At 41.9% G+C, this 25178-nt stretch overlaps 2 protein-coding genes across 3 annotated transcripts in view; both read right to left on the reverse strand.

Moving 5' to 3' along the window:
* The window catches only part of Ago3 (argonaute RISC catalytic component 3), a 141871-nt gene extending 137399 nt beyond the window's left edge, over positions 1–4472 (reverse strand). Inside the window, exon 1 of the mRNA XM_074080587.1 lies at positions 4342–4472. The gene's annotated coding sequence lies outside the window, so the exon portion shown is untranslated. The remainder of the gene's footprint in view (positions 1–4341) is intronic.
* LOC109683668 (argonaute RISC component 1) overlaps positions 36–25178 on the reverse strand; it is a 35074-nt gene continuing 9931 nt past the window's right edge. The window contains exons 8-19 of one of the 2 annotated variants that reach the window (XM_020159652.2): positions 24570–24717; positions 20443–20562; positions 19978–20109; positions 19721–19854; positions 15824–16008; positions 9747–9906; positions 9479–9569; positions 8277–8471; positions 6437–6571; positions 5806–5907; positions 5045–5244; positions 36–4826 (exon numbers count right to left, since the gene is read on the reverse strand). In XM_020159652.2, the coding sequence (XP_020015241.1) occupies positions 4718–4826; positions 5045–5244; positions 5806–5907; positions 6437–6571; positions 8277–8471; positions 9479–9569; positions 9747–9906; positions 15824–16008; positions 19721–19854; positions 19978–20109; positions 20443–20562; positions 24570–24717 (1711 nt within the window). In that variant the 3' untranslated portion in view covers positions 36–4717. The remainder of the gene's footprint in view (positions 4827–5044; positions 5245–5805; positions 5908–6436; positions 6572–8276; positions 8472–9478; positions 9570–9746; positions 9907–15823; positions 16009–19720; positions 19855–19977; positions 20110–20442; positions 20563–24569; positions 24718–25178) is intronic. The other variant, XM_020159653.2, reaches the window with a different exon arrangement.

Here is a 25178-nt window from a genome sequence, read left to right on the forward strand (position 1 = left end):
ATTTTTCTGGTAGGAAAAAAAGAGAGAGACTGCAATTTAGAAATAGAAGCCACTGTTGTCTTTATAAAACACAGAATTGTGCTGCTGCTGTTGCTTGCTTCAGAAGGAACTGTACATTACAGCTGCTGGAATAATTTCACAACGGACTGGACAAGGTACAGCTCAAAGCAGGACACAAACACAAGTCTCAAAGGGAAACAAATGCAAACAAGTACACAGCTGTGGGGCTCCAGGGACATTTCCCCATCCATGCTGGACTTGAAGGGACAAAAAGTTTAGAAACTAAAGTGAAACCCAGAGTAGTCACACATGCCCACCACTTGGCTGCTAAGTGCAACATCACATACCAATCAGGTTGGACTATGTGTACAAGAAAGTAATTTCATTTTTCCTTATTGCTACTACACCAGGGGACTCAGTGCATTCGGACACATTGTCTTTACTTGCACAATTCTTGGAGAGTTTCCTATTTTCCTTTTTAAAGAAGGAAATCTGCCTTCCCTACATTATTCCATTTTGTTCTGAGCCCATTCCTTCCACTCCTTTTCTTGGGCTCCCAAACAGCAGCCAGAGGTTCTAAGTCAGTAGGAGTAGAGTATGGGGAGAGCACCAACCCAGCCTCACTCCCAGCCTAGGGAGAAGGCAAGTCCTAGTAAGTGTGGAGGGGGTAGGGGGAGGAGAGAAAACCAGAGAATCCCTCTTCCCCAGTCTGCTTAAAAGGCCAAGTAGGAAAGAGTGCCCTGCATATCCCTGCCATGATCAGACTTTAAGAAGGAAGAGCTACCATACTAGGTTGACCTAAGCCCAGTAAATAAATAAAAAACAGCTTTCTCCAACATAGTTCCCAAAACTGCCTTCTGGCTAGATTGAGATGACTTTTCTACCCTAAAAGGGAAGGAACATTTATTCCTTTTTGTTATACATGATGCCAAGTATAAAACACTGTCCTTCTAACCTTGCAGATATCCTGTGAGCCAGCTAAGAAAACAAGTGTCCCTTTTGCTGCCCATGATGTATACTGGCATCTTTCATGTATCTGGATAGAAAACTATTCAAAATCACTGCTGCTTAGTCAAAAGGAGGACCAAAGAGGAGCTATCTAGCAGATGGGAACTAGGAGATTTTTAGGGAGGCTTCATACTTTTCATACTCTTCAGCCTTCTTCAAAGCGTAAGTTCCCAGCAACATTAGCTCCAGGATTATCTACCCCAGAGGCCAGCAGTAGCACCTCAACCAATGGGTCGTGCTGGACTGCACAGAGAGCAGTGCTTTCCTTTCCCTTCTTTTACCCAAACTCTCCTTTCTCTTCTTTTTACTCTCTTCCTTCTCCATTTTTTACCCTTTAACCCTGAATACCCAAGTAGTTTGATCCTAGGACATCCTCAGCAAAGGGAGGCCCCGGGTAGAGAGAAAAGAAAGCAGAGCTAGAAAAAGCAATGAGAGAAACCAGCTCCAAGGAATGGCTACGTATGGAAACTGCCAGAACCCTTCCAATTTCATGTCAGTTAGGCAGGCCTGCTGCTCTGTCTAGTATAAGTCTGGACAGTTCAACCCAAGGTTAACACCGCTGGGCATGGGGAACAGGTTCTTGGTCTTCTGCAGTAGAGGAGCTAAGCCTGACCTTGCCAAATAACGTTGGGATCATTGCAGCCATGCAGAGAATTCACCAGCACACAGGCAGACAGGCAGACAGGCAGGCAGGCCAGCCAGCAAGCAAGCTGAGTGAATAGAAAAAAGGAAAAGGAAGCCAGGGAAAGAGAAAAGACAAAAAGGAAATTAAAACAGTAAGGGGCGGGGGGAGGTACAAGAAACCTATTTAGAAGGATGAGGTTGAGGTCCTCCCAGCGCTTCCTCAGAGCTTGGAAAGAAGCACCACTTAAACTAAATCCAAGCAATCCTAAAGCTTCCTGCCAACACCACTTTTCAATGTGATGTATCACTAAGAATAATCAACATGGTCAGGGGTATTTTTTAAGCCTCAAACATTAAAAAAATAAAAATCAGAGCAAGAAGTTATTTTCTTTTCATTGCCCAAGCCCATTCTCTTGCTTGTACTTTGAATCGCATGTACAATGCCAAAAGACTAAAAATGCCTTTTAAGCCCCAGCTTAAAACCCAACTGGAGAGAGTGAGGCAAAGAGAAAAAAGGAGAGAACACAAAATTGTTGCTGGGAGTAGTGACTGCCACCTGCTCCCTATGGGCATTTGCGAATGCTGGTGAATGATTGGACCCTCCAGGAACAGGGCCCTTATCAAAGGCCCAAAATGTACCCAAGTAGACAACATGCAGAGCCCATTGTCCTAGGAGAGCTTCCTCCCCAAAAAGGTGACAGAACATGAAGTAGACTATATATGAAGGCCATGGACAGGGCAGATGGAGTGTTGGCATCACTCTCTTTAGGCACTTGTGTAAGGAATGTAGGCTCTCCAGTGAGCTGCCTCCACCTAGGGGCCTTCATTCTGTCCTTCACTGGGCTTTTTCCCATGGGCCACCTGGGGCTGTAGCCAGCAGAAAGAAGTACAGGAGGAGTGACTTAACAGTCCTTTTGCTTTCTCCATACTATCTGTGTTACACTCTGTTAAGTTACTGAACAATGTAGCAAACCAAAACAGAACCTGGGATAGATTGTTTTGCATAGCAAATCTGGGTCTGTACAAGGGCTGCTGGGAAGAGGAAGAAGTAGCTTTAACTCCACAGGCCAGGCCTCAGAACTTCTTTCCTCTAGCTGGGCTCCAAGCCCGGGCTAGGTCTAAAGTACAATGGCTTCATCACCAGAATAGGATAAACCCAAGCCCAGGTCCCTCAAAAAGAGGAATTTGCACAATGAAGTTGAAACTCCCCATCCCAAGCAGTAGTGCAGGAAAAGAAAAAAAAACAAAACAAAACAGTCAAGGGAAGAGGAGGCCTTGCCTTAATGCCAGCAAAGACCAAGTAGAACTCCCTTCTTCTCTAGTCCTGCAAGACAGCCAAACCCCGTATCACAAGACAAAAAAAAAAAAGAAAGAAAGAAAGAAAGAAAAGCCCATGCCACCCACTCACATGCCCTAGTGGGAAACCAGGAAAAATTCATTTGTGTAAACAGAAGCAATAGGGAGCAGCAAAATTCCTCAGCCTGTCCACAGGACATGCTAGAATCTGGGATAAGTCAAAGGGTCAAAGGACAGTCCAGTCCAGAGAAAGGGAAGGTATACTTGCAGGAAAGAATGCAGGACAGTGCAAAGGAGGGAACCTGTAGCAAGAAAAAAAAGGTATTATCTGCACAGAGGAAGGACAGAGCCTGAGCCCCATCTTGGGGAGATAACCACCCCCTACCTAGCCAGGCCAGAGAAAAAGTCAGGTACATAGTTCCTTCTGATGGCTCAATGTTTCCAGGATGTAAACTCATCAGACATAGGAGGGATTTCCAGATTTTGGCAATAGACTCAAGTTATGGTATAAAAATAACATTTTGTTTTCTTTTTTTTTTCTTATTTTAGACCTAAGGATCTTCTGTTATAAGACAACCCAGTTAAGAAATATTGAAACACAAGAGACTTGACCATCGAGGGGGGCGGGAAAAAGAAGCCAAGAGTGAAAATAACTCCAGACCCGGCAGGGTGGGAGGTGTGGGGAAAGGGAAAAGAGGAAGTGTAAGTAAAGGCCAGGGGCCAGTCATCTCAGCAGCTCGGAGACTTGTCATGTCTGAAAGTGCAAGTGTCAATGGATTTTAACCACCTTGAGGTTGTGATTTTTTAAAAGCTCAATGAATACGGAAGTCAATTCCTTCAAATGGAAAATAGCTGGCATTCTGGCTGGAGGCTTGTTGGGTTGGCATATTTCTTCCCCACCTACCTCCTCTCCCACCCCCACCCAGTCCCACAAAGAAAGGTACAAAAGGTTGCAGTTCTGCAGCATTACCATTACAGGGAAGGCACTGGTTACCCACCAGCAGGCGGAAGGAAGACAGGGTCGTGTCACTTCAGAGCTAAGTGCCATAGTGCCTTAAGTGTTACTAGAGGGGGAAGGGAGGAGGAGTGGATGTCTGGATGTCTGTCCGGGAGGAAGTATTAGGTGGGGTTGAAAATATGGAGAGAGAGAATAGGGCAAAGGTGGGGAGTGGAGAGGTGGCAGCTGGGGGAGGAGCAACCAAAATTATTAGCATTAAAAATCTTCCTACAAACTGGACCTGAACCCATGAAAACATCTAGTATCCTAAAATATTGATCTGGGTCTGGTTTCATTTTTCTTCTTAAACAAATCTAGACCTTTTCTGATTAAGGCTCCTAAAAAATCCTTCCCTCCTCCCACCCACTTTCTCAAGCCCCTCACTTTTCCATCTAAAGTATCAAACTCAAACCTACCAGCTTTTGTCCGAAGGGCTGCAGAGCTGACCTTACCAAGCTGTCAAGCATGAGTCTTTAGCACTGTGAGTCACATGAGACACCTGTGTGTATGGTGGGCACCAGTGCTGCCCCTCTTGGTCCAATGGGGTCAGGGCCAGATGTGACAAGATGGGGTGATGGGCAGAGGACATGAGGTCGATATCAGTGATTTCTGGCTGGTGGTCTGTCTTGCTGGCCCTGTTACCCACCCTTATAGCCCATCTATAGAAAGAAACAAGGCCTGCATTCCTCCCTACCCCACCTCCCTCCTCCTTGCTTCCTCTGGATTTGGGCGGCACAGCTCCTGGGGCTTGGAAAGCTTTCTTCTATCCAGTGAGGTAACAGCGTTCTGCCTTCAAGCGAAGTACATGGTGCGCAGAGTATCCTGGTGGACCTGCACTGCTTTGGCCAGGGCCTGGGGGTCCCGCCCATTGCTCTGTCCCGATATGTGGCTCCCTTCTCCACTGGAAAGGAAAAAAGGAAAAAAGTCCTTCCTGGCGAGCTGAGCTGCTGTGAATTCCCTCACCCATCCCTGGGGTGCCTTATACCAACTTCAGAAAAAGCCCCAATCCAGGTTTAGGCAGATGAGCCCAAAGACACCAAACTGGACAGCATCCATTTCCTTCTGCCCAAGAAACCTGAGAGGGTACAAAAAGGAAGCCAGCCTGATCCCTGGCCTTACCTGTCATGCTCTTTGTCCACCAGGTGGTATCGTGCCCGGAAAGCCACCAGCCGGGCATAGTAGGCAGGTGCTGGGATAGAAACGGAACGTGTGCATCGTACGTAAGTGTGGCACAGCTGGTATGTCAGGATCTGGAGCTCATCTGCTGTGAAACGGTTGTCATCCCAAAGGACATAGTAATGGGATGGTCGGCTGGTACCCTGAGAAGAAAAGAAGGTAAGTGGCCCCAGGTTGGGCGGGGGGTGTTGGTGATAAAAGATTATTAGGAATATGGATGGATTAGATGACCCTCACCCTGGCCCCATGAACAGGCATACAAAACCACCACTGCTATAAAGCACTCTTCTTATGATCAACCAGAAAGTGCACTTGGTGCTTATTAAGAGTACACTCCTGAAGTCAGGCAGTGGCTGCTCACACTTGTAATCATAGCTACTTGGGAGGAAGAGATCAGAAGGATTGACGTTTGAAGCCAGCCTGGGCAAATAGTTCATGAGAACCTATCTTGAAAATACCCAACATGCACATAAAAAAAGGGAGGGGCAGGGGGCTGGTGGAATGGTTCAAGTTAGAGAGCACCTGCCTAGCAAGCATGAGGCCCTGAGTTCAAATGCCAGTACCATCCCCCCCCCCACAAAAAAAATAAAGAGAGCAATCCTGACTTGAAAAATCACTCAGTAATGACTGACATCTTCTAGATGAAGTAGGAATAACTAACTAATTCTTGACCCAATAGAAACCCCAGGACATTGCCCAGCTACCTGGATGCCTGCATGGCTGCACAAATAGAAGTCAAACTCAAATGGGTGGGTGATGTTGGTGTCCACAGTAGTCCCGGCTGGGATGTTACCACTCTTCCCAATCTGCACAGAGACAAACACAACCAAGATCCAAGACCTGCCTGGCCCTAACTAGGGCCATGGTTGAACTCTACTCCATCACAATAAATTTCCAAAGTCAAATACACCTGTGTTCAAGTTGTGATTTTTTGCCATTTATTAGCTGTGTGATTTCAGCAAGTCATTTAACCTTCCCAAGTGTTAAGTAGAGATAATAACAGTACCTACCTCACAGGGTTGATGTGAGGAAGATGCCTTGTACAGTATCTGGCACTTAAGACAAGTTCAGTAAATGGTCGTTCCCTTTCCCTTCCCTGGGAGCTGGTCTATATATAGGGTCTAGGCCAGGGAGCTAAGAGAAGGGAAAGGAAGTATAACGGAAGGAGAGGAGAAGTGACCACTAAGGGAAGGAAGCAGTAGGGGAAGGAAGGAGTCATAGAGGTTGTACAGTAAAAAGGACTAAATTCCCAGACTTTATCTCAACAGCTCCTTCTCTATCAAGACAAAGAAGACAGTTTGAAGGTACTGATGGCCTCAACAATCCCTCACTCACTCGCTCATTCTTGTCAGCACAAAACAGGCGTGTATGATGGCGTTTCTGCACCACAATATAAGTGATCCCAGGCTGGTAGTCCTTTTCCAGTTTGATGCAGGCATCACGAATGGCCAGCAGCTCATAGTGGAGGATCTAGGCATAGAGTGAGGAGGGAGACAAAGACACAGCTCCTCTTCAGTTCACACATCTTACTGAAAGACTGACACTTACAATATGACTTTTCCTTTATAAGCTGATGCTCAACAAGTAGTTTATACTCAGTTCATCTGGTATGTTCCTATAAAACCTTGGCTGGGAGGCTTGGCATCAGAAAAGAGCACCCACCTGTTTCCTATGCGACCTAACATTAAGACACAAAATCAAAGTTCACAGACAAATGACTAAAAAGTCACAATGTCCAAGTTAGGTCAATTTCAGGATCAAGAAGATAATGGAATTCCCCTGTGAGCTTGAAGGACAGACAGGGATTGGAACACCAGAGAAGAGCAGATATACAGTTCCTCAATGTATGCAGAGGGAGTAGATGAATTTACTCCTACAAAAAATGATTAGAAGAAAATGGACCAACTAAGGAAAATACCACAGGTCAGTAATCATAGAAAATAGTTGCCTGTGGCCATGTATGTCAGACATGGGATGTCAAAACTGTAGGGTAGGGACTGAGAGTGCAGCTCAGTGGTAGAACGTGTACTTAGTATGTATGAGGCCTTGCGCTCAATCCTCTGCCAAAGAGAACTTTGAGATCAACTAGGACTAGACGTAAACACAAACTTTATATAGTTGTATTAACTTCAGCAAGTTGGTTAATCCCTAAGTCTTATTTTCACAGAATCTATTAATGCTACTAATAAGAACTGCCTCACAAAGCCACTAAAAAGAACAAGGCACAATTAAACAAAAGCATGAAGAATCTGATAGGGCTTAATAACGGTTTTGCTAAGAAGCTGAATTTTAACCCAAGGTTATGTGAAGCCACTAGACATTTCTGAACAAAGGTCAAAGGTGATATGATAAATCTATCTGGCATCTTATGAATACTGGAGGACTTGGAAGAAACTAAGCATGATGGTTAAGAGCATAGACTATGGACTAAGACCATGTATCTGAAACTCAGTTCCACCTTATTAGCTTGATTGACAATGAAGAATCATTTAACACTTCCAAACCTTAGTTTCGTCACCTGTCAAACAGGAATAATCATTTATTTCATAGAATGATTGTAAGCATTAAATAGAACATACCTGAAGTGCTCAGCATAGCTCATGGCACATAAGATGTGCCAAATAAACAGTAGTTACAATACTATTAAGTGGTAGTCTAGGAGACCAGTTCAGCACACTAGTCTAAACAACAGGACATGAAGGTTTGGCAGTAAGAATGAGTAGGAGGAAAATTGTGAAGGAAGGTCAACAGCAGTGGTTCTCCAAGTATGGCCTCTGGACCATCAGCATCATCTAGAAACTTGTCAGAACTGCCAATTCTAGAGCTGCATCCTACTCTCTTTGAAACAGAAATTCTAAGGGTAGAACCCTGCAAACTATTTTAACAAGCCCTCAATGTGAGGTTGATATATACTAACATTTGGGAACCACTGATATAAACCGTCTTCAACATAAACCAACTAGTAAGTAGACACTAAGAGCTTTTGGTTTCAAAAAAAAGTCTATACATACTTGACTCCACTTCTGAACTGTGATCTCTGACCCCAAGCCCACCTCATTTATCAAAATTCCCTAAGAAGTGGCATGTCTCCCAGTGCCAATAGCTTAGAATACATAGAAGAACCAAGCCCTCTGGCTTCAACATGAACATTTTTCCTACCTACAGTAGGCCTTACCTGGGGGAGCTGGCCTTCAGGGACCCCATCTCGGTAGAAGATAATGCGGGTAGGCTTGAAGCGGGTGGACTTGTAGAACTGGATGAGCAGCTCACGAACCATATAGGATAAGTCTTCAATGATCTCCTGCCGTGGTCGCTGCACCCGCACAGTAGCACAGTATCGGCTGGGGTGGGCATCCATACTGCCTACCACCTGACAATTGAAGAGAAAAGATCAGCCTCTAGAGTATCAGCTCAACCTGTTCTACCATGCATTCAGAATTTACTTAATCCATCAGAAAAGAATTCTCTCCTTTCAATGCCCTTGCAGTACACATAAACTACCTTGCATGAACAAGGTAGCCCTGGAACTACCTACCTCTAACCCTTGGAGAGGGGTATGTAAAGATCTGGCACTACTAAATCAAACAGTGGCTGGATACAGTGGTTCATGCCAGTAACCCCACCACTCAGGAGGTTGAGACAGGAGAATCAAGAGTTCAATGCCAGCCTGGGCTACACAGTGACACCTTATCTTAAAAATAAAGGTTTTTTTTCCCATTCATGAATTCACATGTTAATCTACCCAGGAACCATGATCATGGTTACAGTGTTCTTGTAGTTGATGGGAGTAATACCATTTTCAAAGGGGATAATGACCACAGCCCAGGAGGGATGGCCACAAGGAAATATGGGATAGGCATATTACAGGATTTGCCTGCACTGACCAAGATAAGACCAGTCTGCCTAGAGAAATGTGAGTGTAGAAGAAATAGCAGTGAAAATGAAGCCCTGATCCCCAGCAAATGGGAAGCTCCTAAGGGGCAGGGAGCAGAATAGTCAAGAGAAGAAGTGGAGCAACATCTAATCTACTAGATGGACCAAAGGTGAAGGTAAACCAGAAAAAAGGACAGTCTCAGCAATTAAGTAACTCCCTTAAAAAGTATTTCAAAAAAGAGATGTGAAAAGAGAAAAATTTGAATGCAGAGCAAGAGTGACAGGGCTCTGGGCCAAGTTTCTGGTCACAGATTATACTCTCACTACTCTTCCCTTACAAACGATACCATACATATGGTGTTAGCTTTTCGGGTGCTAGGGATGGGATTTGTAAGTAGAACTTAAGAAGGGTCAAGAGCCAGGGCTGGAGGAAGGAAATCATGTATAGTCTAGAAGAAAAATGAAATTAATCACTTGCAGAGTTAAGAAGAGAGAGTTACTCACTGCTGTGATAGAAGGTTTTTTCCCATCGCCTGCTGGGGGATGTGTAACATCTGCTCCCAGGAATATCACTGGCTGTTGAAAGACAGCAGAGCTGAGCAAGAAGAAAAAACAAAATAGTGAGGAAACGGGTCATTTCTGCCTGACACCATCCAGCATCGTCTGGTCTTCTCCCTCTTGTGTTTGATTCACTCTGCCTGGCCAGGGTCTTGAGTTCATCAATCCCCAGCAAGGTACCTTGACAAGAGCAAGTGGACAACAGAGTTCATACCGCTGGTGTGGGACTAGGATGTTGTTAATGCCACCAAGTTTGACATTGATCTTGAGGCAGAGGTTGGATAGAGTCTGAGGCGAGGTCTTGACCACATTCTTCACCTGCACACATTGTGTTGCCATTCCCAAGAGTGTATCTCCAACACGTTTCACCTCAGCTATGGCAAGGGAGAGAATTTATTAGTGCATTCAACACATCTACTGAAAGCCTACTAGATACCAGACAGTATATGAAGTGCTAGGGAACACAATGGTGACCAGAAACACATAAGGCCCCTACTCTTATAGTGCTTACTATCTAGTGCCTAATTTTAAAAATCATGAACATTGTAATACTGAAAAACGCTACAACAGAAAAACTGCATGGAGCTACGAGAGCATATAATAGGGGGTAATAACCTAGTCAGGAAAATATTACTGAGGTAAGTAATGATTGAAGTGAAATCTGGAGAGGAGGGATTTGAGAGAGAACATACCAGGCAGAGAGAAGGGCATGTAAAAATGTACTCTGAGCCAGGCATTCTGGCACAAGCCTATAATCCAAGTACTTGGGAGGCTGAGTCAGGAGGTTCATGATTTCAAGGACAGCCTGCTACATACTGAGTTGAGGACAGCTTGAGCTACATAACGAGACTCTATCTCAAAAAAAGGAAGAAAGAAAAAGGAAAAAAAAAATTGGCATTCTGCTAGGAGACTATAAGATGTATTTGAGAAATTAGAAGGCCATATTAACTAAGAAGGAGAGTAAGGGGACCATGTTGTAAAAGGAAAAATGTGGTCATTAAGCTTATCTACAGAACAGATAAAGGTACAAATGAAGACTGGGGATGTAACTCAGTGGTACAGCACTTGTGTTTAGCATTCATGAGTCACTGGGTTCAATCCCCGGCATCAAGAAAAACAAAAAGTCAGTTAAGTTTGGAAACAAATAGATTCAAGAGATATTTAAGGAACTCAGTTATAAACTAGATGCATGTGGAGAAAGAGATTTTATGGATAACTTTTAAGTTTCTAGCTTTTCTAGCAGGAATAGATAGATCATAAATTCTTTTTGTGACACTTTGAGTTTGAAGTGCTTCTTTTGTCACCCAGTAAGGATATCATCAAGGCAAATGGATATTATTGGTTGGAAGCTCAAAAGACATGGAAATGCAAATTTGTATAATATTTAAGTACAGGTAGTACTGAAGCATGACCTTGATAAGATCATTCGGGAAGATACAGTAAAAAGAGAAGAAGAATTAAATCTGAATCTTGAGGAACTCCCAATATATGCCGAACAAGAGATAGATGAATGTGCAAAGGAGAAAAGTCCACAGAGTTAAAAGGAAGACCAAGACAGTGTTACAACACAAATGCCAATGGAAGAATGTGTTTCGAGAAGAAGCAACTGGGCTGGTAGAGGGGCACAAGTGGTAGAATGCCTACCTAGCAACTGTCAGGTCCTGAGTTCAAACCCCAATACTGCCAAAAATAAATAAATAAAATAACAACATTAAAAAAAAAGAACAACTAATCAGCAGTCAAATGCAGCTAAGTAATCACGTACAATGAGGATCATAAATGCCCTTTGGATTTAGTGATAGTGAAACAAAAATTAGTGTACAGAAGCAAAAACTGTTTTGGTGACACAAAGTACCAATGAAGAAATGTAAGCGCAAAGAAGGGTTTGGTATATTTTCAATAGGAGAGGCAGAAATATGTTTAAAAAGCCAAAGATCCTTTCTATTCTACAAGAGATAGAATAGTTAGTTGCAGGTCTGTTCTTCAGCAGAGAACACTGAGAAAAGTAAGATAAAATACAGAAATCATCTTTTTGAAGGTAGCAGATAAATGCTGAGACAACAGAGCTAGAAGTACTAAAACTTCAGAGAGGGTGAAAATCTCATAGAGGTGAACTATCATCTGCAGCTACTTATTCCCTGGGTACATTTGTTGATTCTAGCACTAGACAGAAGCCTGAGATTCTAGGCTCTGCAATAGCAGAGGGGCCACTGCCAACAGACAAAAAAAGAAAAGAGCTTTTGCTACTTAGAGTCAGAGTAGTACTAAATGTGAAAGGTAAGAAAAATCATTTGAAAGAAAAGATAGTTGGACATAATGGTACACATCTGTAATGCTAACACTCAGGAGGCTGAGGAGAGGGATCATTAAGTTTGAGGCCAGCATGGGCTACATAGTAAGACTAGTCTCAAACAATCAAAGGGGCTGGAGGTGTAACTCAAGTGGTAGATTGCCTGCCTAGCAAGCATGAAGCCCTAAGTTCAAACCCCAGTACCACACACACACAAAAAGTAAAAAGGCAAGTCACAGAGCAGAGAGGATATGTATAACAACCATACGTATTCAATATAGGAATTATGAAGAATAGCAATAAATCAATAAGGCAGTTGTCAATTAAAAAAAGGTAAAAGACTTGAGCAGGGAATAAAAAGATACTCAACTTTACATCATCAGAGAATCAAATCAAGAACATAATGCATTATCATTAAAAACCTGTATACAAGAGTGACTAAATCAAAAAGATAATCCATGTTTGGTGAGGATGTGAAACATCTAGAACTGTCAAACACTGTTGGTGAAGGTAAAAGTCAGTATACTTAAAATCCACTCCTAGATATACATTTAGTAAGGAAACAGGCAGAAAGAGGTACATATGCTCAAAGGACATGTACAGCATTAGTTATGACAGTAAAAAACTGGAATCAAGCCAAATATGTGTGTTAGTAAAATAGATAAATACGTGTAATGTGCTGTATTCATATGATGGAAAATATACAATGAACTACAATAATGCACAACATGGTAATGTGTATTGGTATCTGACAAACTACAAACCATATAATCCCTGTGATACAAAGTTCGAAAACAAATCTATGGTGTTAGAAGGTGGTAATGTTCTTCTAGCTATTGTTGTGATACTTTGTGAAAAATCAATGAGCTGAACACTTGAGATTCCTATTTGTGTATCATAATTTAATAAGAAGCTTACATTTTTTAAGAAAGTCAATAGGAACAGTTTAAGTGGAGAGAAAAGAGTTAAATATACTAAAGACAGGATAAGTATGGTACTAGATCAGAATTAAGCAAATGTGAAACTGTCCTTCCACACTATCAGGGCAACCATAATAGCAACAGGACTTTGATTTGCCCATCACAGGGAGAATGTTACTCTACCCAGCCTCCCGGAAAGGTAAAGGGAAGGTAAAGGGTCTTTAGAGGAACCTGACTGCTGCTTAATTCTAGGGCAGATGGCCCCACTGTCCAAGTGGTATAACCAAGGAATTGAATGTAAATGGAAGAAAACCAAGACCCTAATAAAGGCATGAGGCTAGAGAGAAGTGTAAATCACTGAGCCCAAGAACAGAAAATTCTGAGTAAGTGCTGCCTTCCTCAGAATGCGTTAGTACATTCTTCTCCTCTCCCCAACCCTCCCTTCCCCTACCCCAGCACCTTTGGCAGTATCAAGGGTTTGAACTCAGGGCCATGCATTTGCTAGGTAAACTGCCACCTGAGCCAGACCCCCAGCCTTTTTTGCTTTTAGTTATTTTTCAGAAGGGTCTCATGCTTTTTGCCTGGACTGACCTTGAACCATGGATCCTCCTACCAACACCTTCCTAATAGCTGGGATTACCAAAATGTACCACCACGTCTGGCTTATTCTTTCAGATGGGTCTCACTAACTTTTTTTGTCCAGGCTGGCCTGGAACTAAGATACTCCTATCTCCGCCTCCCAAGTAGCTTAGATTACAGATATGAACCACCATACCCTTCACTATATTCCTTTTATGTTGATGGTGGGACTGGGGTTTGTACTCCAGCTTGCAAAGCAGGCACTCTACTGTGTGAGCCACACTTCCAGTCTATTCTGCTCTGGTTTTTTGGAGATGGGGGTCTCCTGAAGTTTTGCCTGGGCTGGCCTTGAAACATAATCATCCCAATCTAGCCTCCCAAATAGCTAGGATTACAGGTGTGAGACACCAGAGCCTGGCTCCTTCACTATATTCTTGAAGTGAGCCAAAACACTAGATTCACCCTTTGGAGGAAGGAAGCAGAAACACAGATAAATACTAAAGGCACTTTTCCTAAAAAGCATACCTATCTTTCATCCAAACGTCATCAAATTAAGCCCCCAAAGAGACACATATTAGAAATAAACCAATTTCTCTCCTTAAGGAATTATTGAGCATCACATTAGTGGAAGATTCTACTTTAGAGGTGTATGTGTAGAGGGAAGAAAGTTTCAGAGCAGAGGTAGAACTATTACATGCTCAAAATAAAACCAATTAAAGTAGCAACTGATCAGTGGCCTGGTATATAGAGGAATCTGGAAAGAGACAAGTTTGACCTCTAGGTGGAATGAATAAAAAATAAGTAGCATTTAAACTGGATTTTGAAAGACAGAAAATTTAAAGACAAGATACGGAATTTTAAAACCAAGAAGAATATTTGGATATTTCATGTAAAGGCAAAATAATGTCAGCAAAACCAGAGAATTAGAAAGCACAAACAAGGAATGCGTATTTAAAGTGTTTACTATATACCAGGTGTCTGCTAGTTCCTATTTTTTTATACAATTAATTCATGAAACTCAGAAAAGTTAGTCAATCTGTCTAAGTCAATTGACGTATGCCCAGGATTGAAATTCAGTTCTAATTCAGAACCAGGGACCCTTCTATTTCCAGTATGTGTTAACAACTGAACAGTGCAAGATAAAGCTTACTCTTTGTAGAGGAGATAGAGGACAAAGATAAACAAGGTAGAACAAAGACACTAAGAAGTAAGTGGATGAGGAGGAATTGAGCACAGAAAATGTAGAAAACTCATTCAAAAGGTTTGAAGAAAAACCTTTTAGATAAAAGCTAAAAGAAATAACAAATTTGCATAATATGTTTTAGGATGAAAAATTTAAAGATGTTTAAGGGTTGAAAGGTATGAAGTTTCAAAGGCAGCAGGACTGCATGGGAACAAGAACACAGAGGAATTGAGCAAAGTAAAAAGGGCAGCATTCCTTTTGAAGCAGGAGAGATAGACAGGGAAAATGGGGTGACAGTGCAAATCCAGAAATGTATAGTCATTCCTATTGTAAAAAAAAAAACAAAACAAAGATAAAGCCCGGTGCCAACAGCTCATGCCTGCAATCCTAGCTACTGTTGGGGGGTGGGGGTAGGTTTGAAGTCAATGCAAAGCAAATAGTTCCTAAGACCCTATCTCAAAAAACAAACAAGACTAGTGGAGTGGCTTAAGTGATAGAGCACGTGCCTACCTGCCTAAAAAGCTTGAGGCCCTAAGTTCAAGCTCTAGTAGTACCAAAAAAAAAAAAAAAAAGCACCCAGAGATAAAAGCCAGGTGCCAGTGGCTCATACCTGCAAATCTAGCTACAGGGAAGGCTGAGACCAGGGGCATTACAATTCAAGATCAGCCCATGCAAGGATTGTGGGAGGATCACAGTTCCAGTAAAGCCTGCAAAGTGGTAAAACTCCATTTCAACTGAAAAAAGCTGGTCATAGTGGCATGTGCCTTTCCTCCAAACTACTGGTGGGAAGTGTAAACCAGGAGGATCATGATCCAGGATGGTCCAAGCAAAAAAGAGACCTTAGCTCAAAAATAACCAGAGCAAAAACTGCCAGAGGCATGGCTCAAGCAGTTGAGTACCTGCCTAGCAAGTGCAAACCCCAGTACAAGTGCAAACCCCAGTCTCACCAAATAACAAACAAAACAAAATTCTGCAAACAACCACAACAAAGAAATGTAAAGAGAAGAGAGAAACCAGGCAATGGAACACTAGTAGAACCAACATACATTCTGCTTTGGCTGCACAATGTCTTAAGGACAGGAATCTGACCTGACCCATCCTCTGTATCTGGTTAGCTTAGCACACAGAGGATACTAGTAAATGTTACTAGGAGGGAAAGTGAGCAGGTTAGTAAAATCTGGGATGACTCAATGGCTCATACAGGATGGTATTTTTCTGGTAAGAGGAGTACTCCATTGACTCCCTCATGAGAGTCCCCAGGGAGGGACTATCCTGAAAAGAATCCTATCATCATTATCACTATCCCAAAAGAACTGTACCATACACTGGCGTCTTCCCTGGCAGGATGACGATAATGAGCTGCAGCCCTGAGTAGGTGTTCTTGAGATGCCGGAACATGGGCTCCACGCTGTCTGCCCCCTGCGCATATTTGCAGAAACAAGGCTGACCCTGAATGGGCATCCCTGCATCCTTGGAAATCTTCCGCAGCTGGTCTGTGAAGTTCCTGTAGCACAAGCATGGTCATGACAGGAGGCAGTAAGTACCTCTAACTGAATGCCTCCATCTTAGGTGCCTAACATAAATAAGACACAATTACAGCTAGTGTAAGACACATAATTTTTAGTCAAGTAAAACAAGACATAGCTTGCTAAGTGTTCAACTAGAGAGAATACTAAAGGAGCTGAGGGACCCCAGAGAATTCTCAGGGCTTCCACTTGTCCTGCTTGACTGGGACCTGTGTATAACTTGATCGATTACAGGGTCCAAAGAAATAAGCAGAGCCTAAGTGTAAGGCTTTTGTGTTCAAATTATATGAGGTTCCAAAGTGATGGGAGTACAGGAGATGTTCAGCAAAAATGAGCTTCCTCGGGAGGGGGTGGGGGCAGGGGGAAGAAATGACCCAAGCATTGTATGCACATATGAATAATAAAAAAAAAAAAAAAAGAGCTTCCTCTCCCCCTACTGGTTCTTTGAAATCTAAGAGCCAATTCTTAATGGAGTTTCTTTCCTTTGCCTTTAGGAAAGGAAGAGAAAATAAATAGAGAGGGTATACATGCAGTAGAGTAACAATAAATGTATTGACAGATTAAAATGAGGAGCAAGCAATTTAATTTATCAAAATCTTGCATGTAAATTAAAAGCACTTAGTGGTAGTGTGCTGCCTAGCATGCACAAGACTATGGGTTTGATCCCCACAGCTGAAAAAAAACAAAATTACTTCAAAACAAAATTATACAAATAGACAACAAAAGTGAATATTTACTTTATATTCCATGTAAATATAAATGAATTCATGAGAATTTTTTTTACCTATTTAGTAAAAACACACAAGTTTTTACTAAAATTTATGTTATGCAAAATTTAAAATCATTTATGTAATATAGATAAATAAAATATATACATTAGGAAGGCTTTAATAGTGCTTTATATTGACTGCATCAGAAGGGAGAATAGAGGATATAAAAGAATGCCAAATGTATTTATAATATTTACTTTTGAAAAGGAATGAAGTTAAGTATGACAAAACTCTGGGCGATGGATATAACGGTGTTTGTTATATTATTCTCTATAGTATTTAGAATTTTTTTCTAACATTGGGATTAAAAACTACAACCTAGGTGTTGGAGCGATGGCTCAAGAGGTACAGCACCTGCCTAGCAAGCACAAAACCTTGAGTTCAAACCCCCATACTACAAAAACAAACAAACAAAAAACCTACAAACCTAACCATTGTAAACTAACTCATGTAAAGAGGCAGGCCTTTGATGGATGACTAGCAATATTTCTTCCATTTCTCTCTTTGTATACAACTTCAGTATAGCTGCCAAAAATGCTGGTGTTAACAGATTCCATTAATAGTGGGTCTCTACTTCAAGTGAAGGGGTATTCCCTACCTTCTCTCTACTACCAGACCACACTTGGGATACTGTATACACTGCTGAGAACCAAAAAGTGTTGAGAGATGTCTAGAACAGGGAACGTATTGAAATTCTATCATGAAAGTGATACAACTGAAGCAATAGGTGTCTTTAGTAAGAAAAAAAAAAAAGATTTTGAGGGTTACAAGAACTTCCTCCTCATCTCCAACTACCAAATTTCTCCAACTCCTCAGCAACCTCTGTGCCCTCTCCCTGTTTCTCAGTAAAAGAGTGCCCTTTCTCTGTGTTCTGGATCCCACCCCCTCCTCCACACTTAAGAGACTTTGCTCCGTTTACTTTCTAGTTTCTGTGAGTTCTATTTTCAGACTCTGCTTACTATGCACATTCTCCCTGGACAATCTCATCCACTGCCGTGGCTAAAAATTCAGAAATCTTTATCTTTAACCCTAAATCACCCATCAAATTGGTCCCACTGATCCAGATGCACAAGCCACGTTCTTATCCCCTGTATCTAGAGATTACTGGGAGGCAGGGATGCCCAATGAATTGACCCTTTCTAAGCCTTTGGTTGTAGATTTTCCTTGCACCCCAAAATGGCCCAAACAACAGATTGTTCCCACTCCCCCCCGCCAAAAAAAAAACTAGAAAAGTGAAGGATATGGGAATAAGCGAGAAGCACACAGAAGGCTGGGGGACATGGTTCAAGTGGTAGGGCACCTGCCTAGCAAGCATGAGGCCCTGAGTTCAAACCCCACTATTGCAGAGAGGGAGGAAGGGAGAGAGAGGACACAGAGAACAGAGCTACCAATGAATGACTATGACACAAAGCCAAAGAGCCAGAAGCCCTTCCAATATTACTAAGAGCCAGCCCTTTAGTGCCAGGCCAAGTGCAGGAGCACCCTATGCTAAGCTAAAATCCAAAGAACCCAGGAAAGAGAACCAAAAAAAAATTGTTGAAGAGAAACTATAATTGTGATGGTAGTGGCTATATAGCTAGGTATGGTAGTAAGAGGGGGAAAAGGACAAGGGCATGGACTAGCATCATTGAATCCATCAGGAGCTGCTAAATGTAATTCTTATGAAGACACCATGGCTATGTGAACCCACCAGGGCACATATCTCCATTATCATCACCACAACCAAACTGGTCAGGTCCATTGACTCTTTCTCATTTCCAAGGAACCCAGATCCCACTCCACACCCAGGGAGCCACCACTTTAAAACACAGGAGAAACAGCTATTGTACATTTTCAATGGGTGCATTTTGTGGTATTTTTAACATACTATAATAAAACTGTTTTTAAAAAAAGAAAAGACTGTAAGGGAATGTCAGTGACTTCTTCATTTACTCACTCACTTACTCAAGCCATTATTCCCCTAGCCTGCTTCTTTAAGTCATCAGGCAGTATAATTTTCCTCCTCACTGCCATCTACTCCCAGCCCCTCAGGCAGGATGGTGCCAAGGCCATTTGGATCTGACTAAACAAATTCTTTTTTTTTTTTGGGGGGGTGGGGGGGAAGAGGCAGGCAGTCCTGGAGTTTGAACTCGGGGCCTCACTCTTGCTAGCCATGTCCCAACCCTTTCTGTTTTAGTTATTTTTCAGATAGGGTCTCGTATTTTTGCCCCAGAGTTAGCTTCAGGCTATAATCTTCTTACCTATGGCCTCCCACGTAGCTGGAACAACAGGCACACAATACCATGACTATCTTATTGATTGAGATGGTATCTCTAACTTTTTGTCTAGGCTGGCCTCAAATTTCGAACCTCCAAATCTCCCCCTCCCAAACAGCTGGGTTTAGGGCCCTGACTGAACAATTCTATGCATAAGAGAAAGGACCATCTAAACGAGTGGCTCTTTTTCATTTGTTCCCAATTAGAAACATTAGTTTTGAAGCTCAGCTCTGATTTGATTCCATGTGCAAACTTTGGACAAGTTACTTAATCTCTTTAAGTCTCAGTCACCTGAAAATGGAAATATCACTACCTACCCTATAAAGATGAAATGAGAAAACATAAATTAGGTACTTTAAATACGATGTTGGCATAAATGGTATAGTCATCACTACTACTTTTATTACCAATGACAATAATCCAGGCTTCCCTTAGGAGATTCATACCTTAAAATCATCTCTGATATAGATATGGCCCCTTATTAAGGTCTCCTGATTGCAGGTGGATAGAAAAGGAACAGGTGGAAGTCTGAGCCAGAAAGGACAAAGCAGGCAGATTCAAGACAGAAAGAGCAGACTACAACTCAACTCTGACCCCTGGGTCAGGGGAAAGTAACAGCTCTAGGGATCTTCCCACCCTTCTAACCCACAGTCAACCCTCCTTACTTGAGCACCTCTTCTCGACATTGTTTTTGGGGAGCGAAGCAAGCGATGGCCCAGACTTTGATCTCAATCCCATTGTAGAACTGTTTCCCTCGCATGTCCCAGACACCTTGGTTGGGTGTGGCAATGGCTCGGTTCTGGGGATAGGCAGAGGGGGTGACCAGGTGAGCCTCAGTAGAGCCAGGTGGGTCGGGACCAAAAGCCCCTGGCTATACAACACCACCATCCCATATGCCCCAGAGATGTTGTATGGCCCTGACCCTGCTCACCCGGCCGCCGTACTGCAAGATGGGCGCCGGCAGCACTCGCCCTGTCACCTCCGTCATGTCATCCTTCACTTTGATTCCAAATTCCTGGATGTACGGATCTAGGTTGTAGCTGGCATTCTTCATCTGCAGGGCAAAAGAAGTCATCTCAGGAGGTAGATTGGCAATACAGCTAACCTTCTGGGTCCCAAAGAAAGAGCCTTAAAGAGAAGCTGAAGCTACCAACACAACCCTAAAAAGGGGCAAGAAGGGTAGGAAAGGAAGGAAGTGGGTAACACAGGAAAAGTTACACAGGAAGGAAAAAGGGAAGCAAGAATAGTCCAATGGACTGTCAGGCAACAAATCCAGACTTGGATTTTCCTGAAGGAGGGTCTCTTTGGGACATTAAAGCACGTATGGTACCAAGGGACCCAAAGGCTGAATAAATGAGCATGTGTTTTTCTCTGCAGCCCCACTAACCAAGCGACTGATCTCCTCCTGTCTGTCTGGAGCCGACCTAGCTGTAGCCTTTATCATAGTTGAAGTCTGGTTGTCAGTCAGCTTCTTAATGCAGCGCTGTCCAGCCACAATGTTACAGACCTGAGAAAATGAGAAGGACAGGTAATTCTGGCTTGAGTATATTCTACTGTGTAAGACCTTGACTATCAACCACAGAGGAGACTACAGAATCCCTTGTGCATGCATATATTCTCAAGTTTTACTTTACTTAGAAATTAAAAGATACTAATGCATAAAACTAAAGGCATCAGTTTGTGACTAAGAACTTGGGATCCAAAACCAGACCTGGGATCAGATATTGTGTGCTAAATGAGAATAGTAACAATCTCAGAAGATTCACAGGTTCATCTAAAGATTAAATAAAGTGCCTACTGAACGGAGCACAGTTCTGGGATACAGTAAATAATCAATCGTAGCCGGGTGCCAGTGGCTCACACTTGTAATCCTAGCTACTTGGGGAGATCAGGTTTGAGACCAGCCCGGGGAAAATAGTTCTTAAGATGCCATCTCCAAAAATAACCAGAGCAGGGGGGAGGTGGCACAAACAATGTATACATGTAAGTAAATGTAAAAATCATAAAATAAAAGGAGAAAAGGAAAAAAATAAAATAAAATAACCAGAGCAAAATGGACTGGAGGTGTGGTTCAAGGGGTAGAATACCTGCTTTGCAAGCATAAACCTCTGAGTTCAAACCCCAATCCCACCAAAAGATAAATAAGATATTTAATAACTCAAACATTATTATTTACCTAAGGAACAAGTCCAAAGCCTAGAACAGAAAGTAGAATAATGGGTGCCAGGGCTAAGGAGAGGGGAGGAAACTGTTATTTAGTGGATACAATTTTAGTTTAGGATTCTGGAGGTGGTCAGAGGTGACAGCTGTAAGACAATGCAAGTGTAGTTAATGTAACAGACTCTACACTTTATGGTTAAAATGATAAATTTCATGTTATGTGTATTTTACCACAATATGAAAAAGACTAAAGCAGGAATGAGCTATGATTTGAACATGAAGAAATGATTTTTCTGATCTCAATGGCCAGGATAACCATTTAAGGAAGACATAGACTAGGCTTTGAGGTACTGGCTATTTCTAGTTTCTAGCAGTAAAGATTCAATTAATTCATATTTTTTCTTCTACTTAAAACCTTCCAATGGATTCCTATTATAATTACAATAAAATCCCACCTGACTTAAAACTGGAACCCTTATTCATTGCTGACAGTATTATAAAATGGCATAGTCACTTTGGGAAACAGTCTGGCAGCAACTCAAGATGTTAAACATATTATAGTTATACATGACTTCACTCTTAAGTATACAGTCAAGAAAAATGAAGATGTGTTCACACAAAAAGATGTGTGCATGAATGTTCACAGCAGCACTATTCTTAACAGCCTAAAAGTGCAAACAACCCAAATATCCATCAACTGATAAGTAGAGAAACAAAATGTGATATATCAATGCAATGGGACAAAACAGGTGAGCCTTTAAAACAACATGAATGAACCCTGAAACAATTATGGTAAGTAAAAACCCAGTTACAAAAGGTCCTATATCGTATGATTCTATTTATGTATGTCTAAAATAGGCATATCCACAAAAACAAAAAAGATTAGTGGTTATTAGTAGATACGAGAAAAGAAGGAACGGTGTGTGACTACTAATGAATACGGGCCTTCTTCTGGGGCTGATGAAAATGTCCTGATATTAGATAGTTGTGCTAGCTGCGCAACTCTGTGAATACACTAAAAACCAGTGAATTGTATATTGTAAGAGGATGAATTTTATGGTCTTAATTATAGAATAATAAAGCTATTCTAAAAAAAAACTCCTACCTGGCCACAATATCCTATATGATTTCACCTTGCACCTCTCTCCAACATCATATTACTTTTCTCCTCATACGATATATCCCAGCCACTATGGCTGTCTGTTTATTCCTCAAAAAGATCCAAACCCTGTCCTGCTTTAAAGCCTCTGTACTTGCTATTCCTCCTGCCTGGAAAGCTTTTCCTTGGGTTGTTACAAGGTTGGTAACCTTAATTTGGAACTCAGCTCAAATGTCCCCTAAAAGAAGGGCTTCCCAAAGTAGTTTCCTGTCCCCTTTCACCCTTACTTTTATCTCCTTAACCTACTGGGATTTGAACTAAGGGCCACATGCTTGCTGGCACTCTACAACTTGAGACACACCCCTAGCCCCCTTTTTGCTTTTGTTTTTCAGATAGCCTTGCCCTTTTCCCAGGTAGGCCTCAGATTCACCCTTCTTCCCCTGCTTCCTAAGCAGGTAAAGAGCAGGAGTGAGCCACTACACCTGGCCTGTATTTTGAAATAGGGTCGTAATAACTTTTTGCCCAGACTGATCTCAAACCACAATCCTCCTGTCTCTGCCTCCCAAATAACTGGAATTATAGGCATGAACCATCTCTCCCAGATTAACCTGTTTTATTACTCTTATAGCACTTACTACCATATGAAACTATCTTATGTGTCTATCATTTTATTATCTGTCTTTCCCTTCTAGAATATAAGTTACATGACAGCGGGGATCTTATCTATCATTAATCTCTATATTCCCAGAATCTAAAAAAGTATGTAACATAGTAAATAAACTTTCTTAATAAATCAAGATATAAGTCATTACATAAGTTATTCATCTTGAAAATTATTGCTTAAACAGAAACAATGTTAATTTGCTAATAAACCTCAGCTTGCAATACATCGCACCTAAGCTCAGTTTAGCTGGGATTGACGCTAAAGACCTGTTTTGTTCTTTTGGTTTGTTTTTTGTTTTGTTTCTGTTTTGCAGTACTGGATATTGAAGCCAAGGCCTTGTGCTTGCTAGACAAGTATTCTACCACTTGGGCTACACGCCCAGCCCAAGACCTCTGTTTATACCTCGGAGAAATTATCTTTATCTGACTTTCTGAGCATCGACAGCCATCAACCAAGTCAGAGTTCTTGATTTGGGGGATTTTCTCTGTCTTCAACCTCATTTCCTTGGGTTTATTCTAGAATCCTAGAAACTCAAAAGAAAGCTAGAGGTTTGATCTAAACTATCTGACTTCTTTTGCTAGAACAAAAAGTCTAGGCTAGAGCTTCTCCAATGATTACTAATATGTGTATAAGTCCTTTTTGGAGCTTGTTAAAAGAGATTCTGACTTGGTAGGTATGGACAGAGATTCTGCATTTAAAGCAAGTTCCCTGGTGCTACCTCTCCTATTGATACACTGATCATACTTTTTTTTATTTCTTTGTTCGTTTGCAGTATTAGGGTTTGAACTCAGGGCTTACACCTTGAGACACTCCACCAGCCCTTTTTTTGTGATGGATTTGTTTAGAAGGCTCTCAAGAACTATTTGCCTGAGGCTTCGAACCACAATCCTCTTGATCTCTGCCTCTGGAGTACCTAGAATTATAGGCATGAGCCACCGGCACTCAGAAGACCATACTTTTTTTTGAGAAACATTGGAACACACAATGAAGTATTTAGTAGTTTTTCATTAAATATTTTGCCTAGAGTACACCAAACCAAATTCAACCTAGGGATTCCGTATACATATCCCATGATGTAAATAGCATTACTATTCTTTCTTTAATAGCAGTATTTCAAAGATCTACTGAAGTATAAAAGTACGAAAAATCTTGGGCCCAAAACTTTTTTAAAAGGAACACAATACAGGTAATATTCATCTTCATTTTCTTCAGAATAAAGTACATTTGTCTCTCCAAATGGAGAATCTCAAGTTCCAGACAGCAGGGAAAAGAGAAATTAAGAACAGGAGTGTGACTATCTGAAATCTCTGCCCTGACTGAACTAATTACTTATTAAACAGTAAATACAGCTTGTCCTTCTGCCTAGCAGCTCTGACAGAACCTGAGAGTAAGACTGGGGATAAGAAAATAATTTAGCAAGGAAGAATGAGGCCTACATTTCACATAAGAACTACCTCATATCTTCTCAGAATGTCAACTTTCCAAACTTCAAAATGAGGATGACAGACTATGAATGAACAAACAGACCTCTGATGATTAGTGTTCAGGTACAACACCTGTTCTTAGCTCAGTCATGACTTGGCAGCCTCACCTCCAGGGGCAGATAGGTATGCTTTTGTTCTTGGCCAACTTGCAGGCAGGGCAGGTGGGGATATTTGAGTTGAAGGTTATATTTCTGCTTGAAATATTGTGCCACTGTGCACTCCACAGTCTGTCCACTCTCCAGCTGCAAGGGAAACCTGTTGGGAGAACAGCATTTAATCCAACCTCTCTCTTTTCCACGATCGTGAAAAGCCTCAGACTTTGCTTCATCCTACCCAACCTCTTTGAGCACTGCTACTCATGGGAAAACAAGCAATACAGGGTTGCAGAGGAAAGGCCAAAGATTTGAGGAGCAAATTCCACAACAAGTCAAGGCCATGTCTGTATTTCTAATGTTGAGCATAAAGCCTGACACAGAGTAGGTACTCAGAGTCCAGAGTATCCTTGAGTCAAAAGGGAGATGGAATCCCCCAAGGTTAGGCCAACCTTTTTCCAAGGTTGAGTACAGGAACCTGGCTTTCTTTTTTTGGGAGAATGAATAAATTGAGAGATTCTAATATTTATAGACCATAACAGAAATCAGTGGAACATGCCCACTCTTCAGTAAAGACCAGAGGAGGAAAGTAGATCAACAAAGTAAAAACTGTAGTCAACCAAT

This window comes from Castor canadensis, chromosome 7 (assembly GCF_047511655.1).
Source record: "Castor canadensis chromosome 7, mCasCan1.hap1v2, whole genome shotgun sequence".
Taxonomy (NCBI): Eukaryota; Metazoa; Chordata; class Mammalia; order Rodentia; family Castoridae; genus Castor; species Castor canadensis.